Here is a 22,420-nt window from a genome sequence, read left to right on the forward strand (position 1 = left end):
ACAAGAACTATTTAACAATAATTGTTTACCAGATCATTTTTATGATTAAACTTGTCAACCTAATTTGCATAATTCGATTTGTTAACATTATCATTTGTATGATTAGATTTTGTATCATTTGTATGATTAAATTTGTTTACAATTTCATTTGCATGATTAGATTCGTTAACCTTATCATTTGTATGATTATATTTGTTAACTTATTATTTGTATGATTGTGTTTGCTTACTATATTATTTTTATGCTTTGATTTGTTTAACTGGTCATTTGTATGATTAGATTTGTTTAAGTTATCATTTGTATGATTGAATTTCCTTACTTTATCATTTGTATGATTAGAATTATTCACTTTATCACTATTATGCTATGATTTGTTTAACTTGTCATTTGCATGATTAGATTTGTTTAACTTAGCATTTGTATGACTGGACTGGCTTATTTTATTGTTTGTATGATAAGATTTGTTAACCGTAATATTTAGTTGTCTTCTACCTCATCAATACCATTATAAAACATAAACCAATCACTTTAAATGAAATAATCAATCACTGCAATTGCTTATCCTAGTATTTGCTGTATATATGTGTAAAAGACTGCCAAATTTGATTGTTTTAAAAATCACTGTTTGTATGTTATTGTTATACAGTTATGTATGTTATATTTTCAATAAACTCTACATATCATTTAAAAACTTTGTCGTTTTTCTGCTTGCTTAGAATATTTATCAAACTGTATCTCAGAAAGCAAGTTTTTTCATTGGAGGAAATAATATTTCAGGATTTCTACAATGTTTAAGATAAAGTGGCCAAAACATTGCACATTAAATGAGAAAGAACAGTTCCATTATAAACCAACAAGAGCTGTCACAGGAGACAGCGAAGCTCGACTAATTAAATACTGGACTCCGTAAGGAAGACTAAAGTATGAAAGAAAATTCAATTATGATATAAATATATTTCTTCTTATGGCAAGAAGTTATAGTTGTTAACGTAAATTCCAAGTTCAACGGAGAATAATTCATTCTGGAGATAGTCACACTAGAGTTATGGACCATGTCACACAACATGTGTGTACTGATAAGAAATATATATGAAGTTTGAAGTAGATACCTTAAAAAGTAAAGAAGTTATATTTCTTAAAGAAAATTCTAAGTTCAAAGGGAGATAAATCTGAAAATATTGCTTCAAGAGTTATGAACCTTTCCACATAAGATCTGATTGAGATAAGGAATACGTAGTAGATACCTTAAAACTAAAGAAGTTATAGTAAAAAATAACATTTTCAAGTAAAAAATCTAAGTAAATGGGGAGATAAATTTTGCAATATTGGTGCTAGAGTTATGAACCTTGTCACTTAAGATGTGGTTAATGATAAGAAACATATATTTGAAGTATGAAGAAATAAATAAGTAACAGTAAAAAATAATATTTTTTAAGAAAAAAGTTCAAAGGGAGATAAATCTAAAAATATTGGTGCTAGAGTTATGAACCTTGTCACATAAGATGTGTAATGATGTTGATGATAAGAAACATATATTTAAAGTTGATACCTTATTGAATGAAAAAGTTACAGTGAAAAATATTTTACTGCACCAAAACTTTAATCCGAAATCTGGACGCAGACGCCGGGGCAAGTAGGACAGCTCTCAATATACTTCGTATAGTCGAGCTTAAAATTATATGGTCCATCCTCTGAAATTTTGATTAATAAACCCTAATTCAGGACTACCTTGACCTCATCACTATAAACCTTGGTCTCTCTTGGTTTTCTATTGATAATTACCTTTTAATTTCCTTTTTGACTCACTACCACCTTCATTGTCAGTATTTACCAATGGCTACCTTGAACACATTCAATCATGTATAGAGTATTATATGGGACTGATGGGTTCAGTTGCAAAACAAGATCACATACATGTAAGATTTACCTCAATGGTCGTGTCCTAAGTAATTCAGACCTGGGGTAATCATTAACTGTAATCATTGATTTTGTAATTGATTACATGATTACACTGTAATCATCATGTAATTGATAACCTTGCCCAAAATTGATTACATTAATTGTAATTAATCAATTACAGCTTAAATTCAGTCAGTAATTATGATTACATTTTGATTGACATTGATTACTTTCAGATTTAAAAGGAAACTATTTAAGTTCAAAGGATGCCTTTATTTTACATTATACAGTTTAACTTTTGTTTTTTAGTTATACAGTAAAAATCCTCAATTAGACTGATAAAAGTGAACATTCTTATCATTTCTTACATAGTTTACTTTAAGACCATGGTCTACTTTAGTCATTTTGTATGAATAAACAATATGTTTATTTATATGCATCTACAAATACATTGTAAAAGAAACTATCAAAGAATGCTTTGATATTTAATCTGATAAAAGGAAAACATAGTTCTGGAGAAATTAAACGTTAATTTTACAGTATCACTTATTATATGATGTACATAAATCAAATAAAATTTTTAATTTTCAAAAAATAAATGTGCTGAAAGCAACAATGTACCACTCTAAAATTGACCTTCTCACCTAATTTCATACAATAACCCAATAACAGTTTTTCACACCTTGTGAAATCAAGTGTCATGCTGAAAGAGCATTCAAGCAGATAATAACAACAAATTTAAGATCTAGATAGGTGTTGACTTCAATATCAGTGGTCTCAATAGTCACATTAAAATTAAAACAAAAAATGGGACTGACTAATAATGGTGGTCTTAAAAGTGAATAAGCAGGGGGTTAAATCTGGATAATGAAACCATTGACTTAAAGAATCTTTTTAAAAATGGTCTTAATAGCAGGATGGTCTTAATTCTGGGGTGGTTTAATGTACATTCAGAGTGTATATCAAAATCCCCTTGATCATAATCCCCTTGGTTGAAAAATGACATAGTGATCGAAATCCCCTCAACAGAAATGACCGGGTGTTCATAATCCCCTTGATGGATAGTCAAAATCCCCTTGGCAAAAATGATGGGGTGGTCAAAATCCCCTCAACTTGTGAAAAACAACCCCCTTTACTCAATATTCTTTTTCCTTTGATCTTTTGTCACTCCAGCTAAACTATTGTGTTACATAAAGAAATGTTGCAAACAGCAGTTACATTGAGTAGAGGAAAGAGTATGGAGTATACTTTAGCAATATAATACAGGTTATTTTTAAATACTCCAATGTTGTCATTTTCATGTTAATATAAAATATAAAACCAGACATAATATTTCACTCTTATTTATTTTCTGACAGCACATTTTACATATGTTAGCACATTCACAGAATTTACATAGCACCGACATTATTTTATTCTGATAATCTGTCCCAGAGCACCCAAGAAGTCTTCAAGGGATTTAATGCCACTTGCGTACTGTGAGCACAAAACTTTCAGTCTCTGCTGGTGAGCTTTAGTGGCCTTCTTCACTCGTTTCCATAAACCATCTGGATGCACAATCTAGGAGGCGAAGACCGTCATTAGTGGCGAAGATGAGGATACGGTTGTCTGGAGACTCGTTGTCGTAGATGACATTACTTGCAAACTCAATAGGGAAAGGAACAGGAACATCTCTGATTGTTGATGGGTTCTTAGGTGCTGTTCCTCTCTTGGCGCGTCTCACAGTTTGCTTCAAACTCTTTACGGAACTGGCAGCAATAACCTGAAGTAAAAATAAAGCAACAGTTATCATGCACTCAATTCAATTATTTCATTTTCCTATTTCACAGTTGTTTGTCTGGCCTTTGTGTCTGTACATTCTGGGCATTTAACATATTCATCAGTATTGTCATTATATCATTAATATATCATCATTAAAAGTAATCTTACTAATATAAATTTCCAAAGTTGTTTATTTCATGAGAAGACCCATGTGCATTTTACAGAGCATGTTGAAATTTAAAAAAAGAACAATTTTGAAATTTACAGGATTTCTATGAGTCTTATTTATTAACTCACCTCTGTAGGCTGCAGCGATAATTTATCTGTTACTATCTGTCCGGGTTTACCACGGTTAGCTTCAGCAGATGCTTTTATCTCACTGCGGACTTTAAGTGCCTGCATTGCAAATTTGTCAGGAGCATGACTGTGCGCGGTTTCAGATTTGACAGAAGACACCTAGAAATAGAACATAAAGTTAGCATGCTGAAATTAATATTTACCTATTATAATTCAGATTTATGCATACTTTTATTATGATGTGCTTTATGTCTCCATTAATATTTTCATGTAATCTCTTTTGCTTTACTTAAAAAGAGTGCTATACAAAGGTTAAAAAAAATTAATTCAGGCATAACTTGCACAATTGATACATATTAGTTTATCTCATGTTCAATGTACCAAATGATTATTATTGATTATATACTTACATGTAAATCAGTAGTCAGTGCACCTTTACAGTTCAGACCAATTCTCTGAGAGCATTCCCACCGCATTGAGGACTTATTTTCATTTTTCTTTGTGTAGGCATAACCTTCATACAGAAGCTTACGAGAACCTTTGTTACTTGTAATGAATTCCATTTTGGGTATTCATGTCTATTGCAGAGAGCCATCATATTATATACCCAACAAAATAACAGTTTGCAGTTAAGTAAAACAAAGATGAAGTAATTTTAGATAGCAAACTGCAATTAATAGCCTCATTTTAAGTTATTATCTGGAAAGATCTAAAGCTAGTGTGCAACAAATTTGCCTTTAAAGGTGTTTATCATTGCAAAGATTAATTGATTGTTTGTTACATATAACTATAATTGCAATGATTAATTATAATCAACTATCATTTATTTGTTTGTATTTTACAATTTTCTCAGCAATAATAACATCAAATAAAGGGTGTCATTATTAACTGGCTGTGACAAACATACACCTTTTAATTGTTTGTATGCTTTCTCTCTTTTTTTCAGCAATTCTTGAAGCAGTTGGTTCTTAAATTCATTGAACTAAAAAGAAAAATAAGAAAAGAAATTATTTGAGGGGATTTTGACTACCCACTGAGGGGATTATGACCACCCCTTTATTTTTGCCAAGGGGATTATGATAACCCTGTCATTTCTGTTGAGGGGATTTCGATCACTATGTCGTTTATCAACCAAGGGGATTATGATCAAGGGGATTTTGAGCGTCTCCCGTACATTCAATGTAATCAATTATCAATCAATTACTCTCTTAAAAGTAATTGTAATTCAATTGATTACAGAGGCAAATGTGAGTAATCAATCTTAATCAATTACAATAAAATCTGAAAGTAATTGTAATTTAATCAATTACTGATCCATGTAATCATCCCCAGGTCTGCTAAGTATCAGAGATATTTATGAATCAATATGCACATAAACTCAAACAAATCTGCCCATTTTAATAAAGTCAACAACAAAAATGTATAATAATTTTTTATTTTACAATAACTAAATATTTTTAACATTATATTGTACATTTAAAAGAAATCTATAATATTTTTTTAAGATGAACACAAATTACATTTTAAAAAAATGTATAAGCTTAACATTGTGTAAATGATGCTTATAACAGAAAACTGGAATACATAAATATTTCCTGAATATTAATTATCATATGAGAAAATGACTTCATATGCAAATTATTAAATATTAAGGTAGTCTTACTGCAATGATTTCCCCGCCAAAATATTTCTTAAATCAGCCAATATCATAATAAATAGGTCATTTCCAGAACGTTATTTATCCCAATCTTTGGTATTCAATAAATTTTAATCTTTTGTAACCACAATTTAGTACATAGCAATATAGGATAAGTGATTGCAAATAATCTAATGCCCAAGATTTAGAAAAAAAATAACGTTCCTGAAAGAACTGATTTGCTACGATATAGGCCGATGTTAGATTTTTTTGTCCGGAAAGCATTACAGTTAGACTAACTTGATAAAAATACCATATATGCTTTGCCTATACAGCTGATCACTGTGTCACTGCGTATACATGTTTATTTCTGCATAGTAAATATAGATAATGTATGTGTGTCAATTAAGTGTACTGGTATTTAAAAAAAAACAACCAACTTTTCTGTGTGTTAATTTTTAAAAACATCCACTGGGAACAAATACTAACTGTCTTTTACAAAATCAAACCTTATTCAATGCTATGGAAAAAAATTATATGAAAAAAAAATGAAAAAAATATCTTAATATAACCTCCCTTGAAAAAATGTGTTTACACCCTCAAAAAGACAGTTTGATCAACTTTATGTAACAAACAGTGAATCACATTCTTATTTTCACCTAACATACATACACACCTAATATAACCGAGTCTTAAAGATATATGAATGCAATAATTCTGATGTAACTGCTACATTTTCCACTCAAATTGACCAAAAAACTGACCCACAAAAATGGATTATCCTTTTATTTACGAGCATATCTATATATTATATAGTGTACAGTTTTCTATTTTAAGTGTACAAGATGATTTATTAAAGAATTTCAAATTTTTATGATTTAAGGCAATTGGACCTATATTGAGTTCCTTTAATGATAAAAAATGAGACAACTCCATTTAATAATTTAGCAGGATAATTGTCATTATTCCATCAATGTTTTTAAAAACTATTATCTACATCATGCTATCTCCAGAAAATCCTCTCCATCTATCTGATTTCAGGTAAGCTGCTAATCTAGGTCTAGATGCTATCCTTTCTTTAAATGCTTTTAACAAAGGCATATACTCTGCAGCCTTGTAAGTGTCCGGAAACTGGAACTCCGTGGCATGTAATATATGGAATAAACTAAGGTCACAATAAGTCAGCTTCTCTCCGAATAAAAACCTGAAATATTAGATGCAAAGAGAAAATTAATGTTAGATTAAATACCAATTAAATTGTTCTATATATTCAGCTTGTATTACTTGAATAAGTAAGACAGAAACTAAACTCTGTAATGAGTATACAGTTTTATACAGTATTTAGTATGATTTGGCATGAAATCATGTTGAATATCAATTTGAAATACGAGGTGGTATATGATAAAAGGTAATCATATAAAAATACTTTAAACATGGAAAAAGATACTCTGCTCTTGATTTGTTTGTTATGGCACACCAACACAATTTAAGTCATATGCCTGCGGAACAGGAAAGATGATTTTGGCTAACCTCAGGCGTAACAATCTTAAAGCAACACTAAGGGTAAAAACCACCACATCCGCTGAAGCTAAGAGATGCATAGACTCCAGTAATTCGAACCCATGTTGTAACCTTCTTACAGTAAAGAAAATGATGATGGACAGAAATATGGATGGACCGACAGACAGACAGACGGACAAAGTGACAACTATATGCTCTCTCATCCAGAATCATAAAAAAACATATTTTTATACACATACCTATGGTACCCTACCCCTTTAAATGCTAGATTTTTTTTTTTTTCAATTTTTTATTTGGGTTTTACATTTCACCAACACAGTATAGGTCATATACCGGCTTTATAGCACAAATGAACAATGTTCCGTAAATAAGATAGATAGGCACATTTAAGCCGCGTCACGACAAAACCAACATAATGTGTTTGCGACCAGCATGGATCCAGACCAGCCTGCGCATCCGCACAGTCTGATCAGGATCCATCCTGTTCGCTTACAAACTCTATTACAAATAGAGAAACTGATAGCGAACGGCATGGATCCTGATCAGACTGCGCGGATGCGCAGGCTGGTCTGGATCCATGCTGGTTTTGTCATGACACGGCTCATTTTTTAAACTTTTTTTGGTCTATGTGTCCATCTCCATGTGGACAATTTTAACCTTGGATATATAGCAACTTCAATCTATAAGCTAGAGATTCCATTCCTGGACATAAGCTAAATCTGCCTCAATTTTGATTCCAATATGACCTTTATCCCCTAATGACTGTCACTTGACCTTTAAGGTCATAATTTAAAAATTAAGGAAATTCTGCCCCGACTCTGTCGTTTAAGATGAAATGGCTTTAATGTTTTATGACATGTTATCATCTGTCTTGTAAGATGTTTTATCACACACCCGTGCCGATTTTGCGACTCCGTAAATATGGTATTGCACGGCCGTGCATATATTTTGACGTGACGTCATTAGCGTTATACAAACATAGTGTAAAGACGCGCTAAATGTTAGCGTTATACTATAGGCGCGTCAATGAAAAATGACTCTTATTTCACTTTAAACGGTCTTTATTTTGGGTATGTGATAAATAGAATATTAAATTCGTGTAAGTTCATTACTGAATTTATTGCAATCTTGGAATAAAATAATATTATGCTCGCCAGAGGCTCGCATAATATAATTTTATTCAACTCGTGCAATAAATTCAGTATTGAACTTACACTCATTCAATATCCTCTATAAAACACTCATGAAGATGCTTAAATTTTCTTATTCAACTAGCTTTGCTACATTTTCTTTGCTAAAGACTTTCTCTGAATCTCTATCTTATATCAGTGCATAAGAACAAGTTCAACAAAATTCATACCCTTTTCCGCCATTATTTGATGCAAGTACCCTTTCAAAGTATTTCATCCATCTAGACAACCTTTCTGCGACAAATCTATCTATGTATGGCTGTGTTTCTTCTTTCTGTATGGAGTAAGATCCGACCGGATAAATGCCGTGAAATGCGAGGCGACCTTCGGCAATGTAGTCATGACAACATGCACTGATTTGTTCAGCGTGAAGTTTGTCTTCTACAGTGTCCGGGTATATACCTAACACTTCACCAAGGTACCGACATATCACAGATGTCTGAGATAACTGAAAATTACCTTAAATAAAAACAAATGAAAAGTTTACATTGTCACATAATACTCAAATAATACTCTAAAAAATTCATGATATTTTAAACTTCTTTAGTCAAATATTCATTAAATTTTAAACTGAATCCAAATCTTAAAGCTGCATGCCTCCAGAAGAGTCAAACTACTTCAATAAAATCAAACTTGATAAAAATGTACTAAAGTTTTAGGATATGTAAAAAGATTTAAGATTAAAGTAATATTTTACATGTTCTGTGCAACCAATGACTGATTTTCCAGCATTTACAACTATATTTCTACTGCGTTACTAACGCAGTAAGGGCTATTTATGCATATTTTGACCACGTTTTAGTAATTTACGTTGGTTGTAAGTGGCATTGAAAATGTGTAAATTGCTTCCTTTTGTTTACTTCACAATTATTAAACATTCAGATACATTTTAAAATTTTCATGAAAATTACCATGAATTTTGAGGCGTGCTGCTTTAACTTGTATCTTGTAAATCAGTAATTTTTTTTAATTGTATGTCCAAAATTATCATTATGTAAACCAATCATATTGTTTTTATTATGCTATATAGTGTGCAGAACAATAATCCGACTCTTTTTTATAAATCCTTAAAACAACACAAGTTGTTTGTAGAACACAGTCATGTGTACCCCTCTAAACCATATAAAACACATGTATACCCCTCCAAGCCATGTGAAACGCATGTATACCCCTCCAAGTCATGTGAAACACATGCATACCCCTCCAAGCCATGTAAAACACATGTATACCCCTCCAAGCCATGTTAAACGCATGTATACCCCTCCAAGCCATGTAAAACGCATGTATACCCCTCCAAGCCATATAAAACACATGTATACCCCTCCAAGCCATGTGAAACACATGCAATTGCATACCCCTCCAAGCCATGTAAAACACATGCATACCCCTCCAAGCCATGTAAAACACATGTATACCCCTCCAAGCCATGTAAAACACATGTATACCCCTCCAAGCTATGTAAAACACATGTATACCCCTCCAAGCCATGTAAAACACATGTATACCCCTCCAAGCCATGTAAAACACATGTATACCCCTCCAAGCCATTTAAAACACATGTATACCCCTCCAAGCCATGTAAAACACATGTATACCCCTCCAAGCTATGTAAAACACATGTATACCCTCCAAGCCATGTAAAACACATGTATACCCCTCCAAGCCATGTAAAACACATGTATACCCTCCAAGCCATGTAAAACACATGTATACCCCTCTACCCCACATAAAACAGGTGTTTATGCCCTCCCACCAATGTAAAACATATGTTTATCTCTCTATCCATGTAAAACACATATAAACTCCTTACCCCATGTAAAACACATGGTAAGCAAACTAACACATGTAAAACATATACATTGTATAGACTCCTCTAATCATAAACAATTAAGACCTAGGTTGCCCCCTTTCTGCACTATTTCATACACAGGTGGTCACCTTAGTAGAACCAGCAATAGAATTCATACCTTTTTTAATCATTGGTGGAGCAAAATGTGGGTACCCTTCCATCTTCCCGTCAACAATTTTATCTCGGATACCAGCAAATGTTTCAGCACATTCCTTGTATGGTGTTCCAGTCTCCTCAAATAACAGCCTGATGAACTCTGACCTCCCAGAAAATTTAGGATAGTAATATATCACCCAATCTTCAGCCATATTCCTGAAATAATTGTTTTTTTTTAATTATTTAATATAATATGCTACAGAAAGATAATTACATTTATTCGGTTTTTGAATCATTTCTTCAACCAATAAAAATTTGAGCCGCACCATAACAAAACCAACATAGTGCTATTACGACCAACATGGATCCAGCCTGCACATCCATGCAGTCTGATCAGGATCCATTCTGTTTGCATCAGTTTCTCTACTTTTATTAGGGTTTGTAAACGAACAGCATGGATCCTCATCAGACTGTGCGGATGTGCAGGCTGGTCTGGATCCATGCTGGTCGCAAAAGCACTATGTTGGTTTTGTTATGGCACAGCTCAAATAGATCAGATAAGAAAAAGAAAAGATAATCCATCAGAGGAAGTTATCGCACTTACGTATTCTTCTACAGTACACATGTACTTATGAATTAGGGACATTAATGTATCATCAAATTTTCAGTTGTGTATAAGGAATTTAAATACCTACACTCTGATAAACATTTTATATCTAACTGTGTGCATCAAAATATAGTATATGCAAGCAAAATTCTCTTCTCAAATTAAATGTTTATCATATATCTATAATCATTAGCATGTCTCGTGTTTAATTTTATCAAGTTACACACATTGTACTTTATAGTACATTAAAAATTTTAATTTTATACACTGATATTGATTTTTTCAACATTAATAAAGGCTGGGGGAGGGAGGGTAAAATGTAAACATTATGTGTAGTTAGAACCACTCTAGAATGTCTCTGATAAATCAACTTTATACATTTTAAACTGCATTACTTATGGTACTATTACATTTAAAATTCTAAACTGAAAGAATTAAATTGCGCTGTGAAATAAATACATAATGTGTAACTAAGTGATATGTGCACAATATTGCAGAATAAAATGTTTATCAAATATGATGATGTTTTAATTAGAACTGAAATGTTCACAGATTTGTCAGATCTTAAAATGATCACACATGCAAGATCAGTTAGAATTTGAAACTTTAGATCCTTATTTACTACACTGGCATTTCCCGAGTGACCCTTAAATAAATGGATTTAGATTTCTGAAGACAAAATTCAATGATATTTTTGCAAATAAATGCTTTTTTATGAATATTTAGAAAGTGTTTTAAAGGTTTAAAATAGTGTCAAGATTGAAGTGATAAAGTAATTTAAGCTGGCATAAAGCTTTACAGTCCACAAAACACAATACTGATAGTGACTGCATGGTTGATGAACCATAAGCGATTAACCTTTTCCACCAGTACAGAACCAGATCAGTTTACACATTTATACAGTCTTAAGTTATCAGGCTGTATACTGTTGACTGGCTAATTAAAATTTTCATTCTGATATCCACAATCATGATAATGGACTGTCCTAAAAAAAGAAGCTGGACAAGTCCATTACTGAAATTCAGCAGGTTAAAAGATCAGAAGTTTACTTTTCATATACTCATCAGGAGGCATGCATCTCTAAACAATAACTGCATTATTTTTTATCAACTTCAAAAAGCTCTCAAATAATGCAATTTGCAATAGTCTAGGCTATACATGTAATTTGTAACTAAAATCAAACTCACAGGTTTAAGTTGTACCCTGTCTTATAAATCCTACTTATCAAACTTTAAAACCCTTATCACTCAAGAAAAACATTTAACTCTGCAAGATAATGATTCTGTATAGGAATATCTTTACTTATACATGTATATATAATATAACATTCTACATTTTGACAGGGTATACATACCTTATGCAGTGTAATATATAAATATCTGGAGAATTTGACAGTTAGAACAACAAGTAGAACAAAATCTAGAACATTCTTTTGTCTACATGGAGATCTAAACATTTGCAGTATTAGGTCAATAGATACAAATATATTTATTTAACAATTGATTATAATATAATAGCTTATATAACATTTATTTTACATGTATAACATTTATACCTCTAGGTTAGTAGTTATCAAATATCCTAATACATGTAAATGTGAATACATCATTTTACCTAGTTTAAAGCAGCATTGACTGTTCTGGTAACCATAATATATTAAATTTAAGTAGATATATTTATTGAACACATTCTACTTTTTGTAAATTAACATTCACACAAAAAGATTTCCTTAACCATTACCCTGCTAAATATCTTAAATGGACATGTCCATCTTTCAATCTAGAGCTACATGTCTCCAGATCAAAAAAAATCAACATTAAGAAAAATGTAGTAAGGTTTTAAGAATTTTATTAAAACAGATTCAAGTAAAGATTTACATGTTACAGGGATTTTTGTTACTTATTTTATAGCCGCTATTGGGTCATATTCCCAATTGAATATAGTATATTATTTTCCCAATCCACAGGAAAATATTCCCAAATGAAAGTTAAAAAAAAATATTGAATAAAGAATTCTACAATCTTTGAAAATAAGGGCTTCTTCTCTGTATTAGTGCTTAAATGTTTGGAGATGCCACCCTAGGCCATCCTTAAAAAAATGTTTGTTTGCAGTAACCCGACCCAGAATTTTCAAGGTGGGTAGGTAGGTCGATTTTTTTTTTTTTATTGAACTGTACTCCCAAATAAACATGGAATTTCAAAATGCGGGACAATATATGCTTTGATAATCTGGTAACAATTAATAAATTGATAACTGAATTTTAATTTAATAAGACCTACATTTTATTTCTTCTATTAACTTTTAAAAGAACGAAAACAAAGCACAAGGCATAATTTTCTGATTCAAAAAAAAAAATTTTTTATCCAGACCATGAAAAAAAATTTTGAGTAGGGGCAAATTTTGTGAGTCGGTCGCGTTACTGCAAACAAACATTTTTTTAAGGATGGCCCTAGTAGACAGTGATTGTTTGCATACATTTAATCACTGCAAAATTTCAGTCATGCATTTTTTCCCCATTTTTAACAAAATATTGCTGAAATTCCCAATTCCATGGGTATGGGTTATGTTCCCAAAATCCTGGAAAAAATCCCTGTGTTATGTGTGATTTGTGACTGATTTTGCAGTAATTATAACCATATTTTACGCATATTTTGACCTCCTTTCGGTAGTTCACGTAAATCGTAAGTGCAGATTGCAATGTGTAGATTACTTTCTTTGTTCCCATCACAATATTTTACTCTTAAATACATTATCAAAATTTCCATGAAAAAATTTTCATGAAAATACAGACTTTGCCAACAGCCATGAGAGGGTCATGACAAATAGAATCACTTTTTTCTCTTCGAAAGTACAAAATTATGATACAATACAAAATTTAAATACCATTATTTATGTTGTTCAATATTATATATAAGACTGACAGTTTATATACATGTACATTGGTACATAAGTTATTTAGATATTATAAAGGCAGTCATCCATGACCTAATATATTATCAAATGGAAAGTAATTGTAACACATTAATTTTCGTTTACATGTACCTCACTACCTGTAACTTTTACTTTAAACATTTAATTTTATGTGTCACTCAGGAGTAATATGTGATTTGCATGTCTTAATATAATTCTTCTTCATTTTCAGTCATGTTTAAGCATAATTTATATGTATCATGTGCCAAATGATTTTAATACATGAAAACAAATTAATAACCTACACAAACCAATTACATACATTATGACAGGTGCAAATATTGAGATGAACCCTGTAAGAAATGTACTAACTGCATACAGTATAACCTGTGAAAAGTGGCCATGTGATGTAACTGTAGTTATGTGACCTTGAGACTTTTTTCATAATCATTTATTAGTTTTTTATTAGTTACTCTAATATTTCTTAACTTGGACTTTTTGTACTAACGCCTTTTTACCTATTCCAACTCTATTGGTGGCATTCACAAAAATTTGGGAATAAAAGCCTTTAATAAAGAGTTTGTATAATCATAAAATGTGGTTGAAATGTGTTACTTTCCATTGAATAATATATATTAGGATGATACATATTGATTGACCACAATATACATAGTAAATGCATTACAGCATAATGCTGCACCACCTTCACTCATGGCTAGTGATCGTTAACCACTTTGCCATGGAAGCCAGTCATAAGTACAAGAAAATGAATAAATATTTGGAAAATATAAAACAGGAACTCACCCTTTGTCAAGTTCAGGAATTTTCTTTAGTTTCTCAGCCTTTTTCCCTTTACTGCCAACCTGAGATAATGCCTTAATGTTAGTACCTTGTAACTGTATTTTCACTTGTACCTGTTTCTTAGCTTTATCTTTTTTCCTGACTTCATTACTGGTTTCAACAATTGTTTTAACAGTACTTTTATCCTGACTTTCAATATCTTTGTTAATGATACCACCTGAGTTCGTTTCCAAACTTTCACCAATTGTCACTTCTCCCCTTTTCAATTCTAATTCCTCATTTTCTTCAACATATGCATCTATGTCCAAATCTGAATCTGCCTCATTCCCTACTAAACCTAGTGTGCTGTCTACTTCCATGTTTGTAAGTTTCCCATCTTGCTCATTTGTTTCACTATCTAAGCCTTTACACACTGTTCTGTCTGCTACAGTTCTTCCTTCCAAATTTACAGTATCATTTTCTTCCCTGTCAGAATCTTTTACCAATTCCAAGTCAGAATTCCCACATTCTCCACCACTTCTTTTTGAAACTTTTCTCACTTTTGAATGATTATCTGGTCTTTTATTTCCAGGCATATTACCTTTTGCTAAATCATGTGGTCTTTTAATAGTTCTTTTAGATTTAGCATGGTCTGTATCAGGTTTTATAGGTGAAGTTTCACCACCACCTTCTGTGTCCTCTGAACTTTCTTCACTATTGCCCTCTGCATAAAGAAATTCTTTACTTGTGTTTACTACTAAGGGAACTTCTTCCCCATTTAAAAGTTGAGTAAAAACACTTTGGTTTACTGTCTGACCTTGGAATAATGTCTGTAGACTGTCAAACACGCACTGAGATCGTATCACATTCCGTAACAACACCACACATTTCTTGCATATGTATACCTTCTTTGGGCTGTTAAGAAAAATAAATAAAATTCCCTGTTTTTATATATATATATATATATATAAGTTTTATATTTCAAAATGGGGTATTTTAGAATATTGTATTGAATGGATATTTTAACAATCGCAAAATTATTTCCTATGAAAATGGCTAAAAATAGCTCTGACCCAGTGTGATCTCTATGACGAACTTAAACAACAACCTATGGCACTTGTGAATTGGAAACTCATTGTATATTACCCAAAATGGTTATTTAAAAAAACAACACTAAAAATAGGTCTGAGGCAGTGAATCTTCTTAAAGTTCATTTACCAGCTTTACTTTACCAGTAATAAGGAACACAGATTCCAATACATAGTAAATAAGACACATTCAGTAAGAATTTTATACATTTCAATAAAAATATTTTACTCAAAGATGATATAGTATATCTTAAAATACAAAAAGCCTGATTCAAACTGGGACTCAGGAAAAGTCCATCATACAAATGTAGCCTGATATGGTATAAAATAAAATGTAATCAGTGAGCCCTAGAAGTTACAAATCTACTTACTATAGACCCTGTAATGTTACAGCCTGTTCCTCTAACAAGCTTACTACAGCCTCATGTACACTCATGCCTTCAACAACAGGTGACGCTAAATGTGTACGGTCACTCCATTTATTTTTATTATTTGTTGGGACAAACTGGTTCATGCAGGCCCAACATTTTCCCACCTTATCTCTACAATAATTACCTGTAAATGTTAAACAAAGTGTCATTAAAAAGATTATTTTCAATTCAATTATTTTTCACAGATAAATTAGTAATGTATTTTTACTACAAAAACAACAGCTTTTGTAAGTCAGTGATGACAGTAAGAAAAGAAGCATAAGTCTATTAAATAGTATCAGGTTTTGGAACCTGCGCCCACCATGTAAGATAATCACAGAGAACAACTGGATGAAGTTTCAACACTATTACTTCAGTAGCTTTAGAGATAATAACCAAATTTTTAAGCAAAAACTTAACCAAAGTGTGAGCACAGTAGATATCAATATTCTCCGAATAGTCAAGCTAAAACTCAATTTTTCTAGGCTTGTTTTCAGGTAACAATTATGCCATATACAATGTATATCTGCTATCAAAACCTTCACAAGTAAATATAAACTTTGCAATTAGTTAATAATTTCGCTCTCTTGTGATAAGTTGATATCTTCATCAATGTGTCAAGTCATGCCTGAAAATATGTGATCCTAGGCAATGAAAGTCAATCCAAATTGACTTAACTACTATGTTAAGATTTTCTTACACTTAACAAGAAGATCTGAGTGTGATCAGCTATGATTCTCCTTCAGATTGATTTGAATTAACCAATCAAATTATCTATTATAAAAACCCATTTGAAAACATCATCTTCAACAAAGTCCAAATGAAAGAGGTTTTTTTTATTACACTTTTTTTGTTTAGATGGAGAAGAACAAGGGATAATCTTGCAATCACAAAAATATTTTACACTGGACCATATTGGCAGGCTCTGAAAACTACTAACCAAGATAAGTTATACATTACCTTTATAATAGTCTCTTCTGACACTATTTTGCACTTGACAAATCTTCGCATTTAACTGTTCTATATTGTTCTCTAATTCTGCTTTCTTGTTTACAGCTTGTCTTAAATTCAACTGGCATTCTGACAGAAAACAGAAATATATCATACATCCAAACTGAATTGTAATGAAAGCTAATTCTTGGGAAATTCAAACATTAGGCTGTATTACCCTAAATTAAAACTTTATCTATTAAAGCTGACTGTAGCTTTCATCTTCCTGAAAGTTAAACCAGTACTTGATCATGGTCTTGAACCAAAGTAGGTCTCAAATCGGTGATCATTGAATTGAGAGGGAGATTATATTCACAAATGGGCAAATACTCTCCTTATCAAGGCTTACTAATAGATTTGTTCCTTCAAACTGGCTAAATTTTTCTGTATCTTTATTTTGGATGAGTTTTACATTGCACAAACAATAAAAGTAAAATGACAACTTTCCAGTTTTACTGGTGGAGGAAAACCTCAGGTTCCCATTCATGCATTATTTCAGGATGGGCAACTGAGTAGAACCACCAACTTTCCATAAGCTAGCTTGATAGCTTCCTTACATGAAAGAATCCAAAGTCGCTGGAGAGATTTCAAAATAAGGCAGTGAGAGGATAGTGGTTTGAGATGTCAACAACAATATCCATTCCAGCTTGTCTGTTTCTGATAATAGGACAGAAAAGTAAGGTTGACTTTACAGACCAGTACAGTTAGTGTTGAAATTTATTTTGGTTTGCTATTTTGTGGGTGTTCAGGGATGTGACGCTTTTCCATATTCCCTCATGAACAGAGTCGATCAAACCAAGCCATTATACTCATTTATTTCATGATAAAAGCAACATGCCCTTGACAGACTTATGTACTATGCATGGCAAAAAAGCCAACTTTATTTGATATCGAAATCAAAATTATAACAATGTATATTATTAGCTATAAAGATTTTTGACACGTTATATGGCCGTATATAAACTGTTGTTTGTAAATAAAACCTGAGCCGCTAGGCGAGAGTTATATTGCAAAGAACCGTTTTATATACGGCCATATAACCTGTCAGAAATATTTATAACGAATTTATAATACAGTAAGCATGATTTTTAGAGGAATAAAGTGAGATTTCTTTATAAATCAACAGAGGCTGTGTATATAAAACTATATGAACGTCACGATTATCCAAAGTGACGTTACAACCGTGCAGTATTATAATATTAAACATACCATGACATATGTAATAATTATCATAATTTAGTAATGTTTCTTCTGTGGCATCCCAATCAGTAACATCTTTTAAGGCTTCAATGATAGTCACATCTGGTTTTAGCATGCCAGGTTCAAATTTTCTCTCCTGCAGTCTGCACGTCAGCTTTGTGGGCCTCAAGTGTTTTGGGGTGCCTGGCCTTAACCTGCAATCTCTGTTACAGGTAAAGCAAAACATCTCTGTAAGAAAACAAATACCAAAAGTTTTTATTTTAATTATTTAATGTGCTGATGTTTCATACAGTTTAATACATTTTCAAATTCATATAACTATATAAGTAAATTACATTTAAATATTCTAAACAAATCCCTCATTTCTATATATATATTTATATATCAAACAATCACAAATCTATGCATATAGTGATGGATTTATGGCCCATATAATTAATATAACACATTATTTCAACAAAGGTCAAAAATATATGTTAGATTCATACCCCCAAGTCAACTAATGCTTCATTTTCCATGCTTACCTGGTACAGGTTTTCTTGCCTTTGTTAGGGCAGCCACAAGCAGGTTAAAATTGCTGTAGGTAAACCTAGCCTTACAGGCACATGTTTATTAAAACCTGTGTTTTACATGCAAATAATTTTTTGGCTAAGTTTGCGGTACCCGTCTTTGTTTTCAATTAATTAACTTTTACTGTTAGTTTTACACAGTAGCTATAATCATTTGTGGAATAAACAATATTAGAATCCTCAAAACTTCACCATATGCTGCTGGAATAAAAATCTAAACACTGATGCAATTATCTTGGTTAAAATAAAGTCATACGCATCTATCCAGACAAATGGTACTGAAGGAAGGACAACTTAGGCATGCAGTGTCTATTCTAGAAATTCAATCAAAGGGCTGCAAGCTCTGTGGTATTTTCTGATCTTTGCAATCTAAATCGTACTATATATCTGTATGTGTTTTCCTGTATAAGTTTATTTTTATGTACTATAATTCATCTTGCAGGGCACCAGAGTTTGATACATACGGAATTTTGCATAACTAGAGTTGCATCAAAAAATCATTTATGTTCATTTTTTATGATAGCCACACTTTATCCTTGCATATCGTGGCTATTTCCTTAACGAAGACACTAAAAAAAGAATTTAAAAAAATGTTGACTCGACTGGGATTTGAACTCCAGACCTCTCACACACTAAACGAGCGCGTTACCCCTGCACCACGGAGAAGTTTTAAAAACAAAGGCTGAATAAAATCAAGTCATTCTAAATTAAAATTTCCATTGCATTTCGGGTAATAGTAATGTCGAGGTATTTTGTTCAGGGTAAACCTGTTGTTTAAAATTGAAGTAAATAATTTAGCAAAAATGTTCTCGCCCAAACAGTACTAGTCCAACATGTAGAAACTATATATTCAACTACTCGGCAGTCAGATTTATTTGTGTAGTATTCGGTAATCGACATCGCTAAAAATAGCATTTTCATTGACTAAAATCATATTCATCCGCGTAATTTGTGAGTGTGCATTTATTGACAATTCTATAAGCCAACGCTACTTTTAAAGTTTGAATGTGTAGTAATTTGTTGTTTGTAACAAAAAATTGTTCTTTCTTTTAAATTGCTGGTTTTTAAACAGTTTTGAGTGAGAACTACTTTGCGTTGTTAGGTCTGTAAGGAAATTGTGTGTTAGACCGTGGATGTTAGCTATGTATTTACTGATCTGCGATCAGAAAATACAAAAATTATAGGGGTAAATTTTCCCCTCATTCAAAAGAACCAGATTAGCGACCAGTGATTTTTTTCCTGTATTTTACAGCTGAATAAAGGCTGTTTCCCCAGCCCAAAATAGGTAATTTTCCCCTGAAAATGTTAATATTTTCCCCTAAAATGCCCTGTGCACATTCTTCACCAGAACCATATCTTAACAGCAGCTTAAGAAGACAAAAAGCTGTCCTTATATATATCCTCTGCTATGTACCATGCATGTAGAATTGAATTGAAATTGAAAATTTTATAAAAAGTGTGGGTAAATTCCATAATTTGATTTCCCCCTTTTCTGATTTATCGCGCTATATTTTCCCCTACAGAAAGCCACAGGTTGTTTTGAAAATTGAAAAAAAAATCACTGGCGACCCACATTTTCAGGTGTATATTAATAGTAATGTTGCAGTCACGGATTGACTTCACTTTCCGTTATTTAGGTGTCCTTTCACTTAAATGAGATCTCTTCCCGCACTCTCGAAATTCCTGAGATTTCTGTTGCATGCTGGGTAAGTGAACTGACAAGAAATGTTTTTTCATTGCTGCAGAATTGAACTATATTTTTTACTTAAATCTGTTGAACTAATGTTAAATAAAGGTGGTAAGATGGTCAAGGGATTTCGAGACATTTCGGCCCAAAGTCATATCGGCCCCAAATTACCCAAGACGTTTCGGCCCCGGACGTTTCGGCCCTTTGCGAAATCGGCCCCATATTTAGTACACGAACACTGAAACAGAATTTTATCTGTTTATCATCAACAAGTATTATTTTTTTTCATTGAACGATTAAAAAGCAAGACACAGAACAATACATGGAACAAGCATTTATTAAATTAATAGTAAGTGACGAGCTTCAGCAATACAACAGATAACAGTTGAAAAATTATACTTGTACTATCATGAAATAAAATAGACATTTTTTTATAAATAACATTTATAATCAGAACGTTTCAACAATAACTCAAAATATTTTCAAGAAATTATAACAAAATTTAATCATAATTTAAAAAAATTCTTTGATATTACTAACCGCTTATATTAGCAATCAGCTATAAATGATTAATGTGTTGCACCTTGAAAAAAAACTATATCTAAATAGTTTGATAGCTGTTAAATGATAAATAAAGATCAAAAGATAATGATTTTTGATGTATAATTGTAATTAACTTTGTTAATCAAAACGTCTTATAAATTAAGGATTAAGTGTCTTTTATTGTTACACATTGAAAAAATAGCATTTATTTCAATAGTTAAATTAAGAGATCGATAAATCTATAAAGGATTATTAATTGAGGATTTTAGTGTCTTAATAATTGTTTGTGTGCCATCAATCAATCAATATACTACAATTTTTAACGATTTTAAGTATAAAAATAACTTTTATACTTAAATAAAACTGTAATGAAAAAGGGCCGAAACGTTTCGCGGAAAAGGGCCGAAACGTTTAGGGGCCGATTTTTGCAAAGGGGCCGATTTGGTTTGGGGCCGAAACGTCCTGTTTGCGGTCTAGGTGTTTGAACCAATACTTAATGAAGACCAGAGTATCACCAGACTGTGCATCCCGCACCCTTGAGTGTAGTCCTATTACATAAGACGTTTCCGTTAGTACTACGTGGAGTGTACGTAGTACTAACGGAAACGTCTTATGTTATGCTTATAGTACCAACTTGAGTGGTGCTTGATTTAGCTGGACTAGCGGAAAATTATCAGCATGCAAAATTTAAAAGTTTAAAGCACATTCAGATATTGTAACTGAGAACGAATTAGTTTTGCCACAAAGTTTTTTAATATAAGTCAATGAATCAAATTAATAATATCACAAACCTGCACTTTTAATCTAGACAAATGGCGACTGTAAATAAAAGGGAAGGAACTTGCATATTGACCACAATCGCATCTTCTCGGCCATTCGATAAGTTATTATTGATTATTACCGAGATGTTCCGATTGGACCGATTCCTACGAAGTGATCTCCCCTTATCAGTACAATATGCAAAGGGAGGTAATCACTGTGAGTATGGAGGGCGTTCGTTGCCAAAATTCCAGACATGTAAAGTGTTCCTTTTTAAAATGACTTTTGAAAATGCGAACTTATATGCCTACCATTTTTATTGTATACCTCTTAATTCAATCTTTTAATTGAAGGTTACCGCCTTTATATAACAAGTTTACATATATATCGTAACAACTGACCTAACATCTAAAACGACAACAAATTTACAAGTTCGTATCTTCCATTGCATGCAATACATATGCATGTTTGCACACTTATAGATCTGAAATATACAAATGAAACGTAAAACTCAAATACGGAAAATAGAGTTTAAGAAAACGTGTTACCAGTTGTAGAACTACAAGAGTACGTTAACACAGTAACATGTTTAAAATGACAAAAGTAGATTCACAAAGTTAAACGATTT

The 22,420-nt window shown here is 32.0% G+C and overlaps 2 protein-coding genes across 2 annotated transcripts; both read right to left on the bottom strand.

The window, feature by feature from the left end:
- Window positions 1–3,412: 3,412 nt before the first annotated feature.
- On the bottom strand, window positions 3,413–5,132 carry LOC132730184 (uncharacterized). Its single transcript, XM_060716041.1, has 3 exons — window positions 4,368–5,132; window positions 3,958–4,116; window positions 3,413–3,661 (listed from the first exon to the last, which is right to left on the bottom strand). Exons 1-3 carry the CDS (start codon window positions 4,518–4,520, stop codon window positions 3,413–3,415), a joined length of 561 nt encoding a protein of 186 aa, XP_060572024.1. The 5' UTR covers window positions 4,521–5,132.
- An 886-nt stretch (window positions 5,133–6,018) lies between these two features.
- Window positions 6,019–21,947, bottom strand: LOC132730183 (uncharacterized). Its single transcript, XM_060716040.1, has 8 exons — window positions 21,825–21,947; window positions 18,244–18,462; window positions 17,005–17,124; window positions 16,006–16,189; window positions 14,571–15,461; window positions 10,272–10,465; window positions 8,475–8,763; window positions 6,019–6,797 (listed from the first exon to the last, which is right to left on the bottom strand). Exons 2-8 carry the CDS (start codon window positions 18,458–18,460, stop codon window positions 6,587–6,589), a joined length of 2,106 nt encoding a protein of 701 aa, XP_060572023.1. The 5' UTR covers window positions 18,461–18,462; window positions 21,825–21,947; the 3' UTR covers window positions 6,019–6,586.
- Between the last annotated feature and the right edge of the window lie 473 nt (window positions 21,948–22,420).

The sequence above is a fragment of the Ruditapes philippinarum genome, unplaced genomic scaffold, assembly GCF_026571515.1.
Source record: "Ruditapes philippinarum isolate M1 unplaced genomic scaffold, ASM2657151v2 ctg736_1_1_1_1, whole genome shotgun sequence".
NCBI lineage: Eukaryota > Metazoa > Mollusca > Bivalvia > Venerida > Veneridae > Ruditapes > Ruditapes philippinarum.